Genomic DNA, 22,519 nt, shown 5'->3' on the forward strand with positions numbered 1-22,519 from the left:
TTCATGTTTGCATCTAGAAGATGTCACAAATAGTGCAGCTGACTGCAAATGCTTGGGCTGGTGGCAGTGTGACAAAATTAAAGAAGTGACACAGAGGATGGGGGAGAAGAAGGATTGGTGTGTGAAGGGGAGGTGAGGCTGAAAATGTAGTGTGGACAGAGCGATGCAACACAGAGCAGATGGGGCACTGTGGAGGGAGGATGATCATTGAGAGGGGAAGATGATGGAAGTGTTGCAGGGGAAGAGAATCAGGGAGTGGCGGCGGTGGGATGTATCGATTACAGCTCTGTCCTGGGCATCTGTAATGAGATCTAGTGGCTGTGGGTTTCTGGAGATGCAGCTTTGTCACCTGGGGCTAGACACTATATGGTAGGATGGGACAGGGGTAGATGAGGGTCAAAAGGAGAGAAGAAGTCGGAGAGGAGGGATATGTGAGAAGCTTCAAGCGACAGATGAGAGAGAGAGAGGGAGACAGGAGGGAGTGTGGCTTCATGATGAAAGACAAGACACAAATGATGACTAGAGAGGAATCTAAGAAAATGCCTGTTGGGAGCATGCAGCTAATTACTGCAGACAGTCTATGTCTGGACCCATCTCCATGGTAACAGGATGGGCCAGCAGTGCTGGCCAGCACACAGGAAGACACGGACAAGGAAATCAATGAACAGACAGACAAAGCAGGGAGTAAAAACATACTCATTAAGCCTGATTCACCCTTTCATTTTGTTTATCTCCATGTCACTGTGTGTGTCCATGTATGTGACTGAGGCTTATTAAGCATGCATTGCTACATCTGTGTTAATCTTACCCAGGAGGTGGTCGACCTGGGCCATCTGACATCAGGCAAGAGATCAACAAAGGTGGCTGCATGGTGGCCAAATGTTGGCATTTTTAAGTAGGACAGTGAGTTAAGATCTTGAGCAACTTAAGAGATCTGTAATTTTTGATGAAGTTTTTAGCAATAGCAGACCCAGTAGTAGAATTAGATCTTGATACTTGATACATTGTTTTGCCACAGTATAATGTGAAGAATTGATAATAAATAAAGAAACCTTTATTAGTCCCACAATGGGGAAATTGCTTAAGGCAGCCCAGCAAAGAGCACCATACACCAGTGAGTGCACTGGAGACTATGCAGGTAAAGTGCCTTGCCTAAGGACAAACAATAGTGACTAGGGAGGAGTTGGACAACCCTGCTATACCACTGAGCCACTGCTGCCCATATCGATATCGATATCGATACAACAAAGAACAGCTACTTTGGGACTGCAGGGTTAATTCTAGACTGTGCCCACATTACACACATAAGGACCTTCCTATGCACATGAACAGATCATTTATATCTGCTACTGTTTATCTAAGTGAACAACTGAACATGTTAAGGCAGGCATGCAGATATGTGGAAGGGGTGTGACTTTGCATGTGGCAGAGGGTGTGTTCTGCTTCATCCTCATACTGTAAATAACTATGTAAATAAAGATACAAGAAAAATCTACCAACACTTAAATAACAATCTTTATGTACCTCCAGCAGTTCACCACAGGGACCTTGCATGCAAACGTGTGTGTGGGTGGAGGAAGGAGGAAGGTTGCTTTCTTGTATAGACTACTGTATGAACTGAGAGTGAGACAGTCGAACCCTGTTCTGTTTCAACCAATTCCAACCATCAGTAACTCAATATTGTCTGAGTCACTCTCTCTCTCCCTCTCTCTCTCTCTCTCTCTCTCTCTCTCTCTCTCTCACTCACACACACACACACACACACACACACACTTTAAAACAATGGAATATCTTTGATAAAGTCTTATCATGCCTTGTCCTTTTTTGTCACATGAAAAGCACATACAGTGTGGTACAGCACATGCATCCTAAATACACCAATGAACTCTGTTTTGTATCAACTCCTGATTGACATCAATATATGTTATTGCCTGTTCTCGGTGTGCCTGTATTTTATCAAAAACCTGCTAACTACTACATGATCAATAAGGTCATTGTGACCGAGGGACATAAAACAGCAGCAGTACACGTCTGTTAACCACCTAATTTTATTACTGTGTGCGCGCGCGCATGTGAGTATGTTTGTGTGTGTATTCAGGTATATAGGTTTTCAGACATGCATAAATGTCTCAAACAATTATCATTTTGGGTTCTAGCTTCACAATGTTAGTTAAACACACACTGTAAAGAGACACCGCAGAGTGTCATGGTCGTCATTGTCTTGGTGACAGATCCACAGGATTATATAAATAGAACTGATAGGGATGGGAGGAGATGCGTAGATGAACTGCTTTCACTTTGCTATTCCTGGCTGTTATCTCCGTGTTTACTTAATTTATAAGGAATGATACATAAATCCACTTCTGAAGAAACAGTTCCCACAAACTCAGCGGTGCTCTCAATTCACAACTTGTCTTGACTGTTACTAGAGAAATGATTGTGTGTTATATCAAGTCGAACGTGTTTTTTTAGAAGCATGTGCCTACATAGAAAATGCCATTTGTGAAAACAAAACCTGAACACAACTCAGGTTTCTGCCACTTTATACAATGAGTGCTCACTAACAACATTTGTCTTGCTACCAACATCCACAACTTATTTCTTGTTATACATTTTATGTATGATAGGAATATTTTGATATGGACATATTAATTCTGGAATAATTTGTAGAAATAAACTACAACTCTTTTCCTTCCCTTATCACCTATTATTACATCCTTCTCTTTTATCTCTTGCTCCCCTCTTCCTCCTGTTACTTTCTCTTTGCCCATCACAGCAAAATAAAACTTTTGCATTTGCTGTTATGTGTGTATATGCTTATGGCTTCTGATGGTGTCACTCCCTCCAAGCAATCACTGTGTTTTTGTTTATACTCTTCCCCCTCCCCCACCTCTGCCTCAAGTCTCTCAGGGCAAATGTCTTACATCAGATCACTCGAAGCATTTACAGCAAAGCTTTTGAAGCTTAGGACTCCCACCGTGGCCAAATATAGTAAACGTGAATCCAGCAGCTATGTGTGTATGTACGTGTAAGAGGCTGGATGAGTATTTGTGTGCATGTTTTCTCCTGAGTAAATGGCTCAGGGGTAAAAACGTGTTTGTTATTGTTCCCAGCACTTTGCCTGTAGACAACACTGCCAATTAAAGGGGAGGTTTTATGTGTTAAGAGCAGGAAGTGTTGCCGTGTGTGGCTGCATACTATTGGCTACTCAGCTTCTCACAGGTTCCTTCCCTGGGGACTGAGCAGCCAGGGCTCTTTACTGCCATGGCCAAATGATAAGTAAACACAACACACCTTTGATCGGGCTTTGCAGTTACTGGAACAGTGTGCGTGGGGAAGCGGCAAGCAAATTATTGAATGACACAGTCAGATTTACATGCGTGTGTGTTTAGCCTAATGAGAGATAACCTCTCCAGGATGCTGCAGCCTCCTCCTCCGCTTCCTCCTATGAGTGAAGTCATCTCTCCATCCATGCCTCCTTCCCTCCATCCCCACCACCCCCCATGCAGCCAGCATAAAAACAAAACAAGGCATTGTATGAATGAAAGTGGGAGGGGCTGAATGGCCTAGAAAGGCAGGCAGGCAGATAGAGGGATAGATAGTGGTGCAGGGCCGGGCGAGGCTGTGTAGAGAGAAGAGGACAGTGAAGTAGGAGGAGAAGGAGGAGGGGATGAATGAATGAGTGAGCTGACTGGAGCATGTTTGGCATAGCAGCTAGCTTGTGTAGCCTGGTGCTAGTGTGAGCAGAATGGGGAATAATCCTGCTGCAGTTGTGTTGTTACTCTACTTGTTGTAGTAGTGCCTGCTGAGACTGCTCTGCTGTAGAAACAGGAGATATACATATGAATCTATGCATACAAAAAAATAACAAAAAATAGAAATATATATATATAAACAATGTTTTCATTGGCTCTGTATGGGACACATTTTAAGTAATATTGATTTACTAGCTCTACCAAACTGTTTTGGCCGTGCTCCAGTTTTAAGCTCATTCTAATTCCCCCCAAAGGAGCAGCAGCAAATTCGTCTTCTCTGGCATGCTGGCTTCTTAGCTGCGTCTGCCCTCTGTCTGCCCCAGCAAGGCCAGGGTTAACACTGGGTGTCTCTCCTCCCCGACATGGAAGAGGCCATTGAATGGCTGCCTCCCCCAGCCAGCAAACACATTGGCTGAAGCTGAGGGTGGATCTGGGGCTGGAGCGGCACTCTGGCATGGATCCTAAGCTTGGAGCCGGATTGGGGGAGCTGTCTCAGCCCTCCCTGCTTCTGTTATGTGATGCCGTTGTCACAGCATGTACACACACAGGCAAGCAGGAGGGGGAGGGCTGGGGAAGAACTATGCATTTTTCTCTGTGGGCCATAGACGATTGTGTGCAGTGGTAGGTTTACAGCTCCATAGTAAAGAAAGCGTAGTGGAAGCGACCCCTGCTTGAACTACACCAGAGGTTGGAGATGATGTTTTTTTTGTTACTCACTCTATCTCTCTACAGTTTTGACTTCCTATCATCCTTAATGTTGATCTTATTTTTCACCTCTTTATCCCATCCCTCCTTTCACCCCTTTCTCTGCCACAACTCTGTCAGTCTTCTCTGCTTTTAGTCTGGCAGCACAATGGGCAGCCACAATCTTGGTAGTGGGAGATCACCTGATGTCCTCACAGAGGTGGCACCCCATAAAGGCTGGCAAATAGTGCCCCCATTGCAATTTCAGCTGTTTAACAGTATGACGCACCTCTCATTTATTTAGTGACCAGTTCATATTTCTGACTATACATGTGTTTTGTAGAATAAATAACTCAGGAGTTAATCAAATACAGAATCTTTGAACACTTCATGCAGCAAATTTCCTAATGCAGGAAACAGTGAAAAAATAATGTTTATTTGCCACTTGCTGTGATTCTCTTTGGTTCAATAATGATACAGGTTGACAGTATGGTGAGATCTCCAGTGAACTCTAGACTATAAGTAAGCTTTTTAGCCTTATAAACCGTGACGTATTTTGAAACAGCATCCTGTTTGCACACAGCTATTATGTGCAGATGATAGTAGAGTATTATCAATACCTGAGACTGTTTTTGGACAATCAATTGGACTAAACTAAGAACACTGAAGCCCTCTACAAGAAGGCCAGAGCCGCCTGTATTTTCTGAGGAGGCTCCGGTCCTTTGACATCTGTCGGACCATGCTGAGTGTGTTTTATGAGTCTGTGGTTGCCAGTGCCATTTTGTTTGCTGTCGTGTGCTGGGGCAGCAGACTGAAAGCAGCGGACACAAACAGACTCAATAAACTGATCAGAAGGGCCAGGGGTGTTGTGGGGGTGGAGCTGGGCTCCCTGACAGCAGTGTCAGACAGAAGGATGCTGTCTAAGCTGCGGGGGATCATGGAGAACAGCTTCCTCTCCACAACATGCTGCTGAGGTGCAGGAGGACTTTCAGTGCTAGACTGAACCTCCAAAATGCACCACTGAGCGCCACTGGAGATTGTTCCTTCCTGTGGCCATCTAATTCCTCCCTCTGAGATCAGACAATCTGATCTAACACATTGTCTTATTAATTACATCCACATTGGATGGTATTATAATGCTGATATATTTTACTCCTTGCAGTATTCCAGTCATATGTATGGCTACCATTTTATATTTGACTTGAGTTTTTATTATTGTTTCGAATGCTTTTTTTTAACCATACCTTATTTTATATTTCTTACCTGTTAATATTTCTGATTCATGGAGCACCTGGAATGTAAGCAATTTCCCCCTTAGTAATGAAGTGTTTCTGATTTTGATTCTAAAACAAAAGTTCAGTGCTGGTATACCTGTGAGATCTAATAAGTCAGACAGACAATGCAATAACATCTAGTTTATTAGACCGTTACAGGGTGCAAGTCAGACCAGACTGCTAATCCAATCACAATTGACACTCAGAGCAAATGCTTTTCCCCAAAAGGACAAATGAAACCTGACAGTGACGCATAATGTTCAGCAGTTGTTCTCATGGCACTTCAAGCTGCTGTTGACCATCAGGTGGAAACTGCGGACGCTCATACTCTGCGGTGGGCAAGCACTGGGTGTGCTGTTGTATCCAGCTCACAGTTGGAGCTTAAATGTTAATTTGACTAAAGTTAAAGTTGGTATTGGAACTATAGTTTTTGTAATTTTATGTGGGGGCAAATATGAGATGTTTCATATTAAGCAAAGTGTAAAGATAATTTAGCAGATCCTGATGTGACTTTGCTGTAACCCTTTTCATCGGGGTCAGATGTTTTTTAATTTGCAGCATTGTAACCATCTTCTTCATAGCAGAGACAGCACCTGTCTAAGGTTTATGCTGCAGACACATGTAGATAAACACAAAATAAGCATGTGGTTCCCTCTCTGCTCTCTGATGAAACCAAAGCAACACTTGGTGGCTGTTTATCTGCATATTTTTTTCTCTGTCTGTGTCTTCTTGTTGTAATGTTTTATGAGCTGTTAAATACTAGACAGAGAGAAATGTTCCTGTCTACACTGAGGCCAGTGCTCTTTATTTTACTTTGTTGTTACAGGTAATTAGGGCCCGAGCACCGAATGGTGCAAGAGCCCTATTGAAACCCTTAGGATTATTATTTTTCATTTTTTTTTTTTTCTTCCTTCCCCCCCTTAGATCGTATTTTTGGGGGCCTTAACATGCCCAAAAACTCACCAAACTTGGTAGAAAAATTCATTCGCCCGAAAAATTTTGAAATTTGCTGACGTTTGAAACGCACATAGGAAAATGACTCTATAGCGCCCCCAACGCGTAGCCCCTCTGGCCAGTTTGACACAGGATTATGAAAATTAGCACACATATGTATCACCTCAAGACGCACAAAAAAGTCTCTTGGACCCCCCCTCCAAACCCAACAGGAAGTCCGCCATTTTACCTTTTGTGGCCATTTTTGGCGATGTGTGACCCTGCTGCCAAACTTTTCACGCCTCGCATACGTCATCGGATTGAGCTGAAATTCGCCGTGTCCACTCAGGACACCATAGGGAATAGACGCATTCCAAAACTCTTACAAAAGTCTGACGGTGTGGCCGGGGCGTGGCCTCAAAGTTTGACCATTTCTGAGGACACAGAAAGTCTCTATAACTTCTTCGTTTTCTGTCCGATCTGTACGAAATGTCACATGTATGATCAGAGTCTGACCCTAAACACATCTATACAACAATATTGAGGCTTTGACAGAGCGCCACCTACTGGCTACACAAAATGTTGTGTTTTCATAGGTTTTTCTGCCTGCCCCCCTGGCCTGTTTTGAGTAGGGGCATGAAAATTGGCACACATCTGTATCACCCCAAGATGCACAAAAAAGTCTCTTGGACCCCCCCTCCAAACCCAACAGGAAGTCCGCCATTTTGACTTTTGTGGCCATTTTTTGCCTGTTTGTGACCCTGCTTCAAAACTTTTCAAGCCTCACATACTTCATCCAATTGAGCTAAAACTCACTGTGTCAACTTTGGACACCATAGGGAATAGACGCATTCCAAAACTCTTTCAAAAGTATTACCGTGTGGCGGGGGAGTGGCCTCAAAGTTGACCATTCGCCATTATAAAGGAACTCGCTGTGTTTTATGCAGTACTACCCATATACTTTATGCAATGTGGACAAAATCTTACAGTACTGCCATGGAGCCGAGTCTAAACAGATATATATGCTAATAGGATGATACGGTCATAGCGCCACCTACTGGTAGCAGGAAAGTTTGGTTGTAAACATGTGTTTGTTGTATATCTGTGGAAATGAGAGGAGGAGAGCATAGCACAGGAGAGTATAGGAGACGAGAGCATAAGAGAGAAGACTGCGATGACCCCGCGGATCGCAAGGTGCGCGAGGGCCCGCAATGCTGCTTGCAGCTTTAATTATTTTTTTTTTTCTTTCCCCCCCTTAGATCGCATTTTTGGGGGCCTTAACATGCCCAAAAACTCACCAAACTTGGTAGAAAAATTCATTCGCCCTAAAAATTTTGAAATTTGCTGACGTTTGAAAGGCACATAGGAAAATGACTCTATAGCGCCCCCAACGCGTAGCCCCTCTGGCCAGTTTGACACAGGATTATGAAAATTGGCACACATATGTATCACCTCAAGACGCACAAAAAAGTCTCTTGGACCCCCCCTCCAAACCCAACAGGAAGTCCGCCATTTTACCTTTTGTGGCCATTTTTGGCGATGTGTGACCCTGCTGCCAAACTTTTCACGCCTCGCATACGTCAACGGATTGAGCTGAAATTCGCCGTGTCCACTCAGGACACCATAGGGAATAGACGCATTCCAAAACTCTTACAAAAGTCTGACGGTGTGGCCGGGGCGTGGCCTCAAAGTTTGACCATTTCTGAGGACACAGAAAGTCTCTATAACTTCTTCGTTTTCTGTCCGATCTGTACGAAATGTCACATGTATGATCAGAGTCTGACCCTAAACACATCTATACAACAATATTGAGGCTTTGACAGAGCGCCACCTACTGGCTACACAAAATGTTGTGTTTTCATAGGTTTTTCTGCCTGCCCCCCTGGCCTGTTTTGAGTAGGGTCATGAAAATTGATACACATGTGTATCACCCCAAGATGCACAAAAAAGTCTCTTGGACCCCCCCTCCAAACCCAACAGGAAGTCCGCAATTTTGAAATTTCTGTTAATTTTTGGCGATTTGTGACCCTCCTACAAAACTTTTCACGCCTCGCATACTTCATCCAAATGAGCTAAAACTCACTGTGTCCACTCAGGACACCATAGGGAATAGACGCATTCAAAAACTCTTACAAAAGTCTGACGGTGTGGCGGGGGCGTGGCCTCAAAGTTGACCATTCGCCATTACAAAGGAACTCACTGTATTTATTGCCCTAATGCGTAGCCCCGCTGGCCAGTTTGACACAGGATCATGAGAATTAGTACACATGTGTATCACCCCAAGACGCACAAAAAAGTCTCTTGGACCCCCCCTCAAAACCCAACAGGAAGTCCACCATTTTGATTTTTTTTTGTAATTTTTACCGTTTTCTGACCCTGCTATAAAACTTTTCATGCCTCGCATACTTCATGCAATTGAGCTGAAATTCACTGTGTCCACTCGGGACACCATAGGGAATAGACGCATTCCAAAACTCTTTCAAAAGTATTACCGTGTGGTGGGGGAGTGGCCTCAAAGTTGACCATTCGCCATTACAAAGGAACTCGCTGTGTTTTATGCAGTACTACCCATATACTTTATGCAACGTGGACAAAATCTTACAGTACTGCCATGGAGCCGAGTCTAAACAGATATATATGCTAATAGGATGATACGGTCATAGCGCCACCTACTGGTAGCAGGAAAGTTTGGTTGTAAACATGTGTTTGTTGTATATCTGTGGAAATGAGAGGAGGAGAGCATAGCACAGGAGAGTATAGGAGACAAGAGCATAAGAGAGAAGACTGCGATGACCCCGCGGATCGCAAGGTGCGCGAGGGCCCGCAATGCTGCTTGCAGCTTTAATGTTTTGAATGAGTCCCATAGCACTCCTACTGTAGATGTCATCTGTCTTGATAGTGAAACTGCAGGGGATGACAAATGTCGACATGTATGACCTGATATTAACCATTTTGTTTCCTTTCTTCTTCTCAGTGTGCTTGGAAAACTGTAAGCATGGGGCATGCAGCCTCCAGGGCTCCTGCTGTCATGACCAGTGCCTGGGTGGCTGTTCTGAGCTGGGTAATGCCAGTAGCTGTGTCGCGTGCAGGAACCTCCAGCATGGGAACACCTGCGTAGAAAAATGTCCTCCTGGGTACTATGTCTTCAGGGGTTGGCGCTGCGTCAGCTTCTCTTTTTGCCAGGTTAGTAATATTTAAAATGCCTCACTCTAATCACTGCATCACTGTAAATATACATATTCCCAATGTGTGGTGCTTGTTGTCTGAATCCAGGAACTCCACAACCAGTGCAAGCAGACTAGAAAGCAGAACCAGGACCGGGAGTCAGGCTGCTACGAATACGTCATCCACAATGGGGCTTGTATTCCAGAATGCCCTTCTGGATACACCACCATAAATTCCACGACGTACGTGAGCTCACACCTAGACACGCACACCTTTTTATGCCACCATCAACACTGCAGGTGTTTTGATGGTGGTCCTCGGTACATGATCACAAATGTAACCCACAACGGATTACCCTGCTGTCACTTCTGGAAAAACAAGTGCACTGTGGTCACTGAACACACAATAATATTAATACACATAAGATGATGCCGTTGAATGTTGATGAAGTTTAAAGGAAGGATTGTTCAGTGAGCTTGCCATTATGACAGGATTAATGTCAACACAGAGGCACACCCTTAGGGAATATCTTTAGCAGATAGGATTTCTATCTGAACTGAGTCCATAGCGATAGTATGTTATACAGAAATAACAGACTGCAGTATGCTGTGATTGAACTGGAACATGCTCAAATTATTATTACTATTTATTTATATTCCTTGCATTAGAGTTCAAGTCACAAAGTAATGCCATGCCACATGAATAAACAGAAGTTAATATGCAGTAGGTATGATCATTTACTGAACAAAATACAAAGTCTTTCCATTTAGGCATTAGTCTTTTATAGTTTCATATGCAAATGTTGCTGTAATGAGTCCCTGGTGTTTCAAAGTCTCCATCACATTGTGTTCTCAGTAATCACACAGCTGCACCAAATCAAAGCTGCACCTCACTGGCATCACCGAAAAACTTTTATTCACAGCAGTTTAAAAAAAGTCACTAAGCATCTGAACATGCACATTATGTATGTGTCCTCAGAAAATACTTGTCTGAGTGGAGCAAGCCCTTACTAGAGTTGATTATTTTGGAAACAAGGGCGCACTGGAGTGAAATAATGTGACTGGGTCTATTATTTTCCTATTAAAAAGATTATTTCAGTAGTTTGTCTGGACTGTTTAGTTAGTCTGGTTGAGTAGTTTGCATGAGATTCTTTCATGTGGAATGAAGTTGATTCTTGATGATGATAGAATAATGGTTGTATTTACAGTGGGGATCTTGAACATGTTTGCTGCTGGGGGCATTAATTTGGTTTGAAATGTAATGTCACAGGTAGAAGAGCAAAGGTCTACAATGAAGTGTTTTAACTTGAATAATAATCAGATCACTTGTTGTCAAGTGTTAATGTGAGAATGGATGTTGAAAGAAGAGAGTGCAGAGGTACGTGCTGATGTTGTTTGGGAGATGTTGCTTGAAGCCACAGGTGGCTGGATGATTGGTGGTGGTTATGTATTTTTATGCATATATTTGTGTTTGCATGTTTATGTGTGAGCAAAATGTGTTGATAACTGTTAACTCATCCCCAAGAAAAGGTTTGGTTTACCAAAAAGAGACACATACTGTGTTCATTAGATAAATACTCAAAGCAGAACTTGAAGTATATCCATTGCAAATGTTAAGGATGTGACTACTGCAACTTTTATATTTGTGTCAGAAACAACTTTCCCTCACTTTCTGTCAGACTGCAGGGATTATAAGGTGCTTAAACAGAAAGAACATTGCTTTAAATCTCAGTCACATACCCTGAGGCATGAAGTGGAATGGCATCCTTTATGTGTGTGTTATTGTTTATGGATGCAGTTTCATATGTCATAGAAGTGCAGTACTTACAAACACGTTTAGCTCTTTACTGGGTAAGTTCATAGTGTAAGCAGGTGTGTGCATATTTGTCTTATTTTTGCAAGATGCTTGGCAGGTTGGATGATGTTGACATTAGGGTTTACCGTCTGTTGGAGAACTCTGTCTTCTCCTTGTTGAATACATTTCCTTGGGACTCTTCCTGTCTGTGGGTTTGTTGTTAAGCAACAGAATAATTTGTAACTTACCCAATTCTACTACACAATCAATTCGAACATTTTCTTGCTTGTGTGCACATAAAATGTGATATACAAACCTTTTTGCTGATAAAGATTGTGTTACTATTGCAGCCTTATGACGTTCGTGTGTGTGTGTGTGCGTGGTATGTGTGTTTTTCTGCTGTTTAGGTCATAGCAAGAACAAGCGTCATCACAGCGGCTTAGTCTGGCAGAAGCAACACTCAGACAGACACACACACACATCAGTCTGGCAGATATCAGATAGAGGCAAATAGACAGCCATTTGCAGCAAGACCCAAAGGTTCACATCATGTATTATACAAATTAACTGTAATTTGTGTTATTAGAGTATGCATGCAACAAAAATTGCTTGTGGAGCAGTTTTAGATTATGTTTTGTGTACGCTTCAGTCTCTGTACCCTCAGATGTGATGTAGTTTATCTGTCTCTATTCTGTCTCTTCACACTTGGTTTTAGTTCTACTGTATAAAAAGCTCATCTTTCCTGGACTTTGTGACTGTGCAGTAGTACAGCTGTGTGTGTGTGGTGTGCTGTCTTGGTCTGGTTCTTCTATGCTTGGTCTGAAACCAAACCTGAGTGTCAGCTGCGGCCTCTGGCTCTAGATGGTTCTAGCAGACCCCAGAATCCAAGTCACCGAGTTCAGCCGGACCTAAAAACACTGTCCCTTTAAGAGCTGTTGTTGGATCCAGCTTGTCTGCCTGTGTGTCTGTGTTTTTCAGTACAACGGCCCAAAACATTCTTTCTACAGCACAACTAGAGCATTACTTCTGAGAAGCTGAATATATGACTTTCCATGTGGGGGGAGAGACAGAAAATAGTTTTTCTTACTACTACAATGTTGTTGCCATTCACTCAGAAGGGAGACAATGTGCTCACTGACTGATTATAAGAGCATGATAAAATGGAAACTGGAAGGAGCCAGGTGTGTAAAAGGTCATGGTTGATAGGAAAAAAAACAGACAAGGACCAAAACAGAATACCTGAGAGTTTTTTATATCGCTGATAAAAGGCATCTTTAGCACGGCCTGGCTGTTTGAGAGGGGAAAGCAGGGGCACTGTGAGTGTGTGCTTCCTGAATCCTGTCATCTCCTGAAAAGGGAGATTACAATAAGAGTTGCATAAACAAAGAATTAAAGTAGGGTGAGCTTACAAATAGCAGATCATGCAGCACTTGCATGGTCTTTGCAGTGAACCTTTGTTTGCTGGTCGCCCAGCACAGAGGCTGCTTTAAAAAGGAGCCTGTTAAGGCTTCTCTTTGATATCTGCCTTCCTTTTTCAGAGGGCTGCATAGTAAATCAGTCATGTTGGGACAAATAAGTTGAGGTTTTTCAGTGGTTAGTGATGTGCAGGCTGGGAGTGAATTTAAAAGCAGGATTATATTCTTTTTAAGAGGGAAGAGACAAAATGATCATTTGTGTGTGAAGGGTCAGGTCCCTTTGATTCTGTGCATTGTGTACGCAACTGCTCACAGACAAGGCTGGGGCTAGGTCCTCAGCTGTAGTTGTATGTACGTGCGTATGTCTACGTGATTACGTGCACATGTTTTCAGGGAGAAAATGTCACTCACAGAGCCAGGAGAACAGAAACAGCCTGTTGGGAACTGCAACTGGTGTTTCAGTCATGTTTTTTCTCTTGTCTCTGATTGCATTGTGTGCTCATTCATGCAACAGTAGTAATTGAAGCAAAGAATGAAAAAGCTCACCACAACCCCCTGTAGATGAGGTTGTATAATCTGTATAATCTAGGCTTTTTTTGAAGCCTGTAGATTTATTGAGACTTAATTGATTGAGCTCATTCAGTGAACTCAACTGTGTGCATCTTACATTGTATATCAAGATTTTTTTTAAAAAAGAAAATATATCTGGCAACATTACTTATCACAAAAATCATTTGATAAAGTTATAAAATGTTGGACATAAAAAGCAAACTAAAAAAGAAGGCACAATGCAGACAAATTCAAAAATTAAGCTAGCTGCCTACATACAGAGAAATCATAATACATTTCAGAAGAAATGTATGTCGGTGAAATTCCACTAAACAGGTTCAGCGTTGTTGTTTGTCGCATCATACTGGTCCCAACCCACACCATCCCAGCACGCCACTGAACATTCCTGCCTCATACCATTCAGTCCTGCTCTGTTCCATGTTTGATAAGGACAGGCGGAAACATTTGTGGTATTTGTTGTGTCTCCTCTGAAAAACCAGTCTGTTGCTTTCACTGGAGGCATCACTCTGCAACATCATGTTATGACATCTGATGTCATGTGATGTTATGACACACTCCTAATTTATTAGGAAGCAAGTCTAACGTCTGTGCATGTCTGTCTGTGTAGGTTGACGTGCTCGCCATGCGCAGGCCTGTGTCCTAAACTGTGTGTGGGAAACAAGACGATTGATTCTGTAACATCAGCCCAAGCTCTGAGAGGGTGCACTGTTCTTCATGGCAACATGATCATCAAGATCCGAGGAGGGAGTGAGTACTATTACACCTCAACCCCCATGACTGGCCTCATGACGAGGCTCCAGTTCAGCCATCACCGAGAGGCTGTAAGCATGACCTACTGCCTTTCTCCTTGCAGATAACATAGCAGCTGAGTTGGAGGCTAGTTTGGGCCAGATTGAAGAGATTACAGGCTACCTGACTGTTCGCAGAGCTTACGCCCTGGTTTCCCTCTCCTTCCTCCGGAAACTACGTGTCATTCGGGGGGAGCATCTTGAGGGAGAGTAAGTAATATCTCCTCTCCTCTTCGCCAACCTGCACTGTGATCTGTTTTAATTTATGTATTTGTCTCTCTATCTTAGTATTTATGCCTTCCATGCGCTGGATAACCAGAACCTCCGTGAGCTGTGGGACTGGTCCAAGCACAACCTGACGATACCACGTGGTCGTACGTTCTTCCAGTACAACTCTAAGCTTTGCATGTCTGAAATCAGAAAGATGGAGGAGATAACAGGAACCAAGGAGCGCAACCTAAAGAGTGACATTGCTGTACGCAACAATGGGGACCAAGCTTCCTGTAAGATAACCAGAATGTCATACAGCCATAATACTTATTTTACCACCTTACTGACATTTATTTATGTGATGAGCATTTGTGTGTTTATTGTCTTTTTTTGTCCCTAAGGTGAGTCAAAGCTGCTGAATTTCACCTTGATCAAGACCTCATCCACTATGATTATGCTGAAGTGGGAGGCATTTTGGCCATCTGATTTTAGAGACCTGCTGGGATTTATGGTTCTTTACAAAGAGGCGTAAGTACCTCATGGGATTTTTCCATGGTATAGCAGAAAAACACCCTCAGATGGCCCTGTTTAGACCTGCTGTTAACATGGGTCTTTTGTAAGTTGTTAGCTCTGAATAGTTTACACCTGACATTAGAATGTGACCACTTGTGATTCGAATCTCAGTTATCAATAAACACACTATTTAGGACACATCCATGGTCACTGAAATTTGAAGTCTGTAAGGACCTCTCACAGTGTGCTAAAGCTAGGATTGATCTTTCAGTTTTTAATACAGAGGGTAATGATATATTTTTATTTATCAGACTCTTAATCAGGGCTGCCTGAAAGCTCTCTTGTTCATCAGTCACTTGTTTCTTTGCGTCACTATGCTAAATGAGTTGTGTTTGATACTATTATCTGCTTAATTGTACCTGTTGATCCATTTTCTGTCTCCATCAGACCGTACAAAAATGTGACGGAGTTTGATGGACAGGACGCCTGCGGCTCCAACAGCTGGGCAATTGCAGATGTTGATACACCATCTCGGTCCACGGATGGCAAAAAGGCGGAGGATCCAGGGTACCTAATCCGACCTCTGAAGCCTTGGACCCAGTACGCCATCATGGTTAAAACTCAGCTGTCTGCATCTGATGAGCACCAGGTTCATGGAGCAAAGAGCGAGATCATCTATGTCCGCACCGATGCCTCCAGTGAGTGCACCAACAAAAAAATAAACACTGTGAACATGTTGAGGTTTGTCTCACTGTCTTTCTTTGATCCCCTCAGAGCCCTCTGTGCCTCTGGACTCCATCTCCTCATCCAACTCTTCCTCTCAGATCATCCTAAAGTGGAAGCCCCCCACCAGTCCCAATGGCAATATCACGCACTACCTGGTCGTCTGTCGCAAGCAGCCAGAGGACAGTGACCTCTACAAGTTCGACTACTGCCTACAAGGTTAGTGTCCTTCATTGAGTAGATGACTTCACAGGTTGTCTGCTTTGTTTGGCTTACACCTCTTTCTGCTGCCCAGGAATGAAGCTGCCATCTCGTACCCCGACCCATCTGGACAGTGATGATGAGCAGAAGTGGAACCACACAGATGAGCTCACCTCTGGTGGCAGGTGCTGTGCCTGCCCCAAGACGGACACCCAGCTAAAAAAAGAGCAGGAGGAGATAGAGTACCGCAAGACCTTTGAGAATTACCTCCACAACGAAGTCTTTGAGAGCAGGTACAGTTTGTGTCCAATACCTTAACTTTATTTTCACACAGACTGGTCAGAGATTTATACACTCTTATGGACCCTCCATATAAGCAAGTAAAGTACCACCAAGATCTAATTAATTTATGCTTGTTTGAAAAGCTAGTGTGCATTCTCAATTCAGGACTAGACCACTAGACCAGAACTAGACCACTTGTTTTTCTCTTCTAGCCGTCATGTCTCAAAATGGCTCAGTGCCAACTCTTGTCTATCCATCCGTGTGTGTGAATGAAGACCCTTGTTTTTGTACTGGGCACCACTGTGGGGGGCTTAGGGTGGGAGGTGCTAAGTCTCTCAACTCCAGTGCCCCTACCTTCTCCCCTGACACACAAACACCCACAGTCTCTCCGTCCACTTCCCCAGGGGGGTGATTACTGTGCCCATTATCATTCATGCCAGTCAGGAGTTCAGTCATGCAGACTGATATTTAGACACAGACACAAACACTGTCTCACAGACACACTTCAGCTGCATTTTGAACCCATGCTGCCCAATTCTGCCAAGGCCAGCCCCATACCCAGTGAACTCTGCGTGCTTTCCTACTTCATCATGCAAAGTGATGCATGAAATTGTTCTTCTTCCCAGCAGGTAGAAGCCATGTTAATTCAGGTCCCAGTACACCTGAAGGACTTACAGGAGTCTTACAGAAAGGAAGATATTTCTCCCTATCTGTCCACACACATACAGATGCACCTCAGGCCTTCTGTGCTTGACTGGGTCAGTCAAAAAGGCCATGAGCTAAGTGACTGGCTTCTAGTGAAAGGTTGATTCTGCTTATTAGCACCACCTAGTGGTAAGAGTTAGTAACAAGGTTGGTGGTATTGGTAGATAAATGTCATGCAGTCACACACTTTAAATGTTATTTGGAAGGAAATTAATACGTATGAAACACACAAACTATTTTTCCTAATTTGTCAGTGATTTATTGATGACAATGGGGGTCTAGAGTCTTTGTTAACTGCTTTTTTCTGTTCTATTTTCTCTAAGACCATCTCGGCGACGACGCGCAGTGGGAATTGCCAATGCCACACAGCCACCTCTGTTCCTCACCACAATCCCTAGTCTGCCCTTTGGCTCTACCACAGCTGCACCTGAAGACGAAGACGAGGAGGAAGAGGGATCAAAGGTCCCAGGACACTTCATGTTGCCTCATTGTTGTTTTGAAGTAGTTGCTAATCATGTGATGTTGGGTTTTCTTCTATAATTTGATATGTTTTCTTTGCTGCTCAGGTGGAGCTAAAGGTGTTGTCAAAGGAATCCACAGTCATCTCCAACCTGCACCACTTCACCAGCTATAAGATTGAGATCATGGCCTGCAACCATCCAAGTGACCTCAAACGCTGCAGCATGCCTACTTATGTCAGTGCTCGAACAATGCCAGAAGGTAAGTTCAAATACCACCAATTGCATGCAGTTTTGCACACAAAGTAGATGAAATGCTTCAGTGTTACATGTGCTTAATGTGTGATTCAGAAAAAGCGGATGACATCCCAGGCTCTGTGACCCATGAGATCGTGCCAGCTGAGCCTCCCTATGTGTTGATCAAGTGGAATGCACCTCGCTCCCCTAATGGCCTCATCATCCTATATGAGGTCTTCTACAGCAGGGTTGGAGACACAGAGGTCAGTATCAATGACTGATGAACTTTTAGAGTGAGGATGCAGAGACATGTCAAGAGAAGAAGAGATTTCTTTTTTTCCAAAACAAAAAATCCAGCTAGAAAGGAAAAAAATTGTGAGAAGAAAAACTCACATGAAGGTGGGTAGAAATAAGGACAGGCTCTCAGGAGTGTAGACAGACAGGAAATAAAATGTTTGTTCCTTATAAGGAGCGAGGAACAAAAGAAATATTTGTTTACAACCTCCCAGCGCTGCTTGTATGTGTGTGTGTCAGTTTTTGCTGCATGTTTGCATATTAAATTTTTATAGTGTTTGTGTGCACAGTTGTCGTCTGTGACTGTGTGCATGTCTGTTCTAAATGTTGTTGTTTACTTGCTGTAAATGTTTGAATTCATTTCTCATTGCTATTCATTGCTGCACTGCTTGACCCTAGGAGCCAGTAGCAGCTCTGTTACCATAGTGACAGAGGCAGGCAGGAAGACTAGAATGCAGTGGCAGGGATGTACTTGCATCTCAGACGACATCTCCGCTGCACTGCACTGCACTGCACTGCACTGAACACACACACACAGCGCTCACTGACACCCTGCAGCCCAAACAAACCAGACTGGGTTTATTTAGAAGCATGCTGAGAGCATGTTGGAGGTTTAAATTAATTATTTAGTTTGGTGCACAGTGGTGCCGGATTTGAACATACCGACATCTGACTGAATGGTGACAGCCTGCAAAAAAAGTTGTGCATAACAATGCATAATGCATTGGATTAAATGAAGTTCGTGAAAGTAGACTAAAAAATTTGAGTTAATCTGATGTAGTGAGGCAGTGTAGTAATTGGTATTTTCTTTGCTGCTTACACTCTTCACTATTATACATGTATGTTTAACCTTAATAACAATGCATGCAGCTGAGTGAGTGCTGTTTCATGGAGAGTTATTAGGCCGGTAAAACCAAACCTATGTTAAACCTTCTGGCTCTCAAATGACACCTGGTGGCAGCTTGTTGCTGATCTTTTAGACAATTCAGATTATTTATTTGTTACCAAACATTTAACCTTAAAGTTTCCTCTCAAGAACTGGCCCAGGACAACAGACAAAAATTAGCCTCTAGGGTGAACACTAGGAACATCAACACTGTAACGGTTTAAGAAGGTAAAATAAGTAAATAACTTAAATATGTAAATATACGAGTAGTTATAAATTGTGTAAAATAAAGATTCAATTACAAGTTAAACTTTAAAATATCAAGTGCTCATCATTATTTCTCATGATTCTGCATCCTGTAATATATGTATTTTTATTTGTTTTTCAGGTTCACACAGCCTGTGTGTCACGGCCAGCTTACATCAAGTTTGGTGGTACAAAGCTTTCGCTTGTGCAGCCTGGAAACTACAGTGTGAGGGTCCGGGCTACTTCCCTGGCAGGAAATGGCTCTTTCACAGAAATGACTTATTTCTTCATGCCCAACCGTAAGCTAGGATTCTATATGTCTTACTGTTCTGGACTGACATTAATAATTCATCCTACATGCTGGTTCGAGCAGGCCAGATTATTCCTATCTGCAGTACTGTCTTTTCAAACAAAGTGATCTAACCACTGATGACTTCTTGTTTTATTGCAGCGGATGCAGGTTTTATTTGGATTGTTATGGGTCCGGTCATCTGCTTCATCCTGCTGCTGTTTGTGGGAGGTGGAGTTTTTGTGGTCTTTAAGAAGAGGTAAGAACGATCTGGATACAAACATGGAATAGCCGAGTTCTTTAAGCGCGGTTGTTTTCAGGAGTGTGTGACAGGACAACAAGAAGCCAGTTTTCAGTGTCTGAAATGTTTTGGATTTTTTTGTTTATTGCAGGCAAACAGAAGGCCCGTTGGGAGATCTCATCACCTCACCAAACCCAGAGTACTTCAGTGCCAACGACAGTAAGTCGTACTTCTGCAAGATAGTTTTCTGTCTCAGCAGTCTGTTTCACTCAATGATAATTTGTGATTGTTTTGTGTAGTGTATGTTCCTGATGAGTGGGAGGTTCCCCGGGAGAAGATCACACTGCTCCGAGAGCTCGGCCAGGGCTCCTTTGGCATGGTGTATGAGGGCATCGCCAAGGACATTGTCAAGGGAGACCCAGACACGCGTGTAGCCGTCAAGACAGTGAATGAATCGGCCAGCTTGCGCGAGAGGATCGAGTTCCTGAATGAGGCCTCTGTCATGAAGGCTTTCAGCTGTCACCATGTGGTACGACACGCTCTTAAAACTGCAGGAGCTATCTGTGCTCATGTGAATTATAGTACATTGAAGTTCCTCATAATCCTGTTGAAACCAGTGTGAACATGCATGACTCACAAAATCATGACTTGCTCATTGTGGTGACGCTCCCATATTGACACACAGTTTGACTCCAGAAACAAATTTTCACACTTGGTAGGCAATTGTGGCTGCCATTAGTACTTTATTACACATCCAACGAAACACAAATCAAGGTGCCATATGCTGTGAATCTGTTGTCATGTGAGTAAGAGTAAATGTTATTTTTTACCCTTGGATGAAGAGGAGTTGGGTTTGTGTAGTGACACTGTCTCTTATGTGCTAATTTGTTTGAATTCTAGTAGTTACTAATCATCAATAACATTTGAATAAATGAATTCCTCTTTAAAATGTGCTAGTTTGTATGTGTCTGTCATTGTTGACATGTGAATGTTTGCAGGTCCGTCTGTTAGGCGTAGTGTCAAGAGGTCAGCCCACCCTGGTAGTGATGGAGCTGATGACACATGGTGACCTGAAGAGCTACCTGCGGAGTCTCAGGCCGGATTCTGAGGTTTGTAGATGTGTTTTTACTCTGCTCTGTCTTATGTTCAGACAACAGCAGTTTAAAAATGATCACTGAATGCAGTGCATAGTTGAAATGACTGCTTTTAACGGTGGACTAGTTGTGTCACAGGTGTCATTAATAAACTGTTTTCTGTGTGTTCTCCAGAACAACCCAGGCTATCCACCTCCTTCTCTGAAGGACATGCTGCAGATGGCTGCAGAAATAGCAGATGGCATGGCCTACCTCAATGCCAAAAAGTTTGTCCACAGAGACTTGGCAGCCAGAAACTGTATGGTGGCAGAGGACTTCACCGTCAAGATCGGAGGTACCAGAGCTCCTGTATTCTTAATAAAATCAGAGTGTATTTATTATTATGTGGTAAAAGTGTCATCTTAATCTTTCCTCCTAGACTTTGGTATGACACGAGACATCTATGAGACTGACTACTACCGTAAAGGAGGGAAGGGCTTGCTTCCTGTCAGGTGGATGGCTCCGGAGTCTCTGAAGGATGGAGTCTTCACTGCCCACTCTGACTGCTGGTAGGTCATATGTCTGCAGCTGCTATGCAGTCCTTATGATGGTCCTGAATCATCTGGTCACATCGCTTTTTTTAATGTGTGTCTGCAGGTCATTCGGCGTTGTGCTGTGGGAAATCAGCACACTAGCAGAGCAGCCTTACCAGGGTTTATCCAATGAGCAGGTTCTAAAGTTTGTTATGGATGGTGGATACCTGGACCGACCGGAAAACTGCCCTGAGAGGATGTGAGGAAATACAGATGCTGTTTTGTAGCTTAGAATAAATGTATCTGCACAGTCTGATACTGATATACAGTTATGTTGCATAAACAGTTCTTATTTTACAGTGTGTCATTGATCTTAATATGATCTCTCACCTTCCACATGGCATTTTTCTTAAAATCTCTCCCTTTCTCTACCCCACTTCCTAGTCACAACCTCATGCAGATGTGCTGGCAGTACAATCCCAAGATGCGGCCGATGTTCCACGAGATCATCGAGATGCTGCGGGATGATCTGCATCCTTCTTTCCAGGAGGTCTCCTTCTTCTATAGCGAGGAGAACAAAGTCCCAGAGACAGAGGAGTTTGATCTGGACCTGGACAACATGGAAAGCATCCCTCTGGACCCATCTTCTTATTCACAGAGAGAGGAGAGCTTAAGCAGAGACAGCGGGCCCTCAGTGGCCCTAAGGGGAAACTATGAGGAGCATGTCCCCTACACACACATGAACGGTGGCAAGAAAAACGGAAGAATTTTATCATTGCCCAGATCCAGCCCTTCCTAACATTTCCTGTTTCCTTAAAAGAACTTGTTAACCTTTCTCCATCCCTCTCTCTTCCAGTCCATTTTTCTGTATCCTTCATGTTCGTCTCATCCTTTTCTAATGATTTTCTTAGTCTTGGAGAAGCCCTTCAGAAAAGACACAGATCTCAGGACTTTTATTTTCTTCCTCATGGCTGCCAAACACAGGCAAGCAAGGGATGCAAACATGGTGTAACACTTTTTTTACCACAACACATCAGACTTTATATTACCAGGATACCTATGTTTTTTTCACTATTTGCCATGTTTCCAGGACTCCTTGTGATGGAAACAAAGGAAAAAATGTGAACACAACAAACCTTAGAAACCATGAAGGCTGCTCATACTCAACCTCCTCAAGACTTGTCCCTCCTTTCCTCCCCCCTTTTCCACATTTCTGTGCTTTTTTTTCCCCCTCCAAGTGAAATCCTTTG

General features: G+C 43.3%; 1 protein-coding gene across 1 annotated transcript in view; it reads left to right on the forward strand.

The window, feature by feature from the left end:
* insrb (insulin receptor b) overlaps positions 1 to 22,519 on the forward strand; it is a 60,224-nt gene that overhangs the window by 36,900 nt on the left and 805 nt on the right. Inside the window, exons 3-23 of the mRNA XM_028404336.1 lie at positions 9,621 to 9,829; positions 9,920 to 10,053; positions 14,198 to 14,337; positions 14,444 to 14,588; positions 14,667 to 14,881; positions 14,990 to 15,116; positions 15,549 to 15,799; positions 15,876 to 16,043; positions 16,120 to 16,318; positions 17,336 to 17,474; positions 17,579 to 17,732; positions 17,822 to 17,970; positions 19,276 to 19,432; positions 19,585 to 19,681; positions 19,815 to 19,882; positions 19,963 to 20,192; positions 20,662 to 20,772; positions 20,932 to 21,091; positions 21,176 to 21,305; positions 21,394 to 21,528; positions 21,714 to 22,519. The exon at positions 21,714 to 22,519 is cut by the window's right edge and continues 805 nt beyond it. Of these exons, the coding sequence (XP_028260137.1) occupies positions 9,621 to 9,829; positions 9,920 to 10,053; positions 14,198 to 14,337; positions 14,444 to 14,588; positions 14,667 to 14,881; positions 14,990 to 15,116; positions 15,549 to 15,799; positions 15,876 to 16,043; positions 16,120 to 16,318; positions 17,336 to 17,474; positions 17,579 to 17,732; positions 17,822 to 17,970; positions 19,276 to 19,432; positions 19,585 to 19,681; positions 19,815 to 19,882; positions 19,963 to 20,192; positions 20,662 to 20,772; positions 20,932 to 21,091; positions 21,176 to 21,305; positions 21,394 to 21,528; positions 21,714 to 22,068 (3,473 nt within the window). The 3' untranslated portion in view covers positions 22,069 to 22,519. The remainder of the gene's footprint in view (positions 1 to 9,620; positions 9,830 to 9,919; positions 10,054 to 14,197; positions 14,338 to 14,443; positions 14,589 to 14,666; positions 14,882 to 14,989; positions 15,117 to 15,548; positions 15,800 to 15,875; positions 16,044 to 16,119; positions 16,319 to 17,335; positions 17,475 to 17,578; positions 17,733 to 17,821; positions 17,971 to 19,275; positions 19,433 to 19,584; positions 19,682 to 19,814; positions 19,883 to 19,962; positions 20,193 to 20,661; positions 20,773 to 20,931; positions 21,092 to 21,175; positions 21,306 to 21,393; positions 21,529 to 21,713) is intronic.

The sequence above is a fragment of the Parambassis ranga genome, chromosome 4 (assembly GCF_900634625.1).
Source record: "Parambassis ranga chromosome 4, fParRan2.1, whole genome shotgun sequence".
Lineage (NCBI taxonomy): Eukaryota > Metazoa > Chordata > Actinopteri > Ambassidae > Parambassis > Parambassis ranga.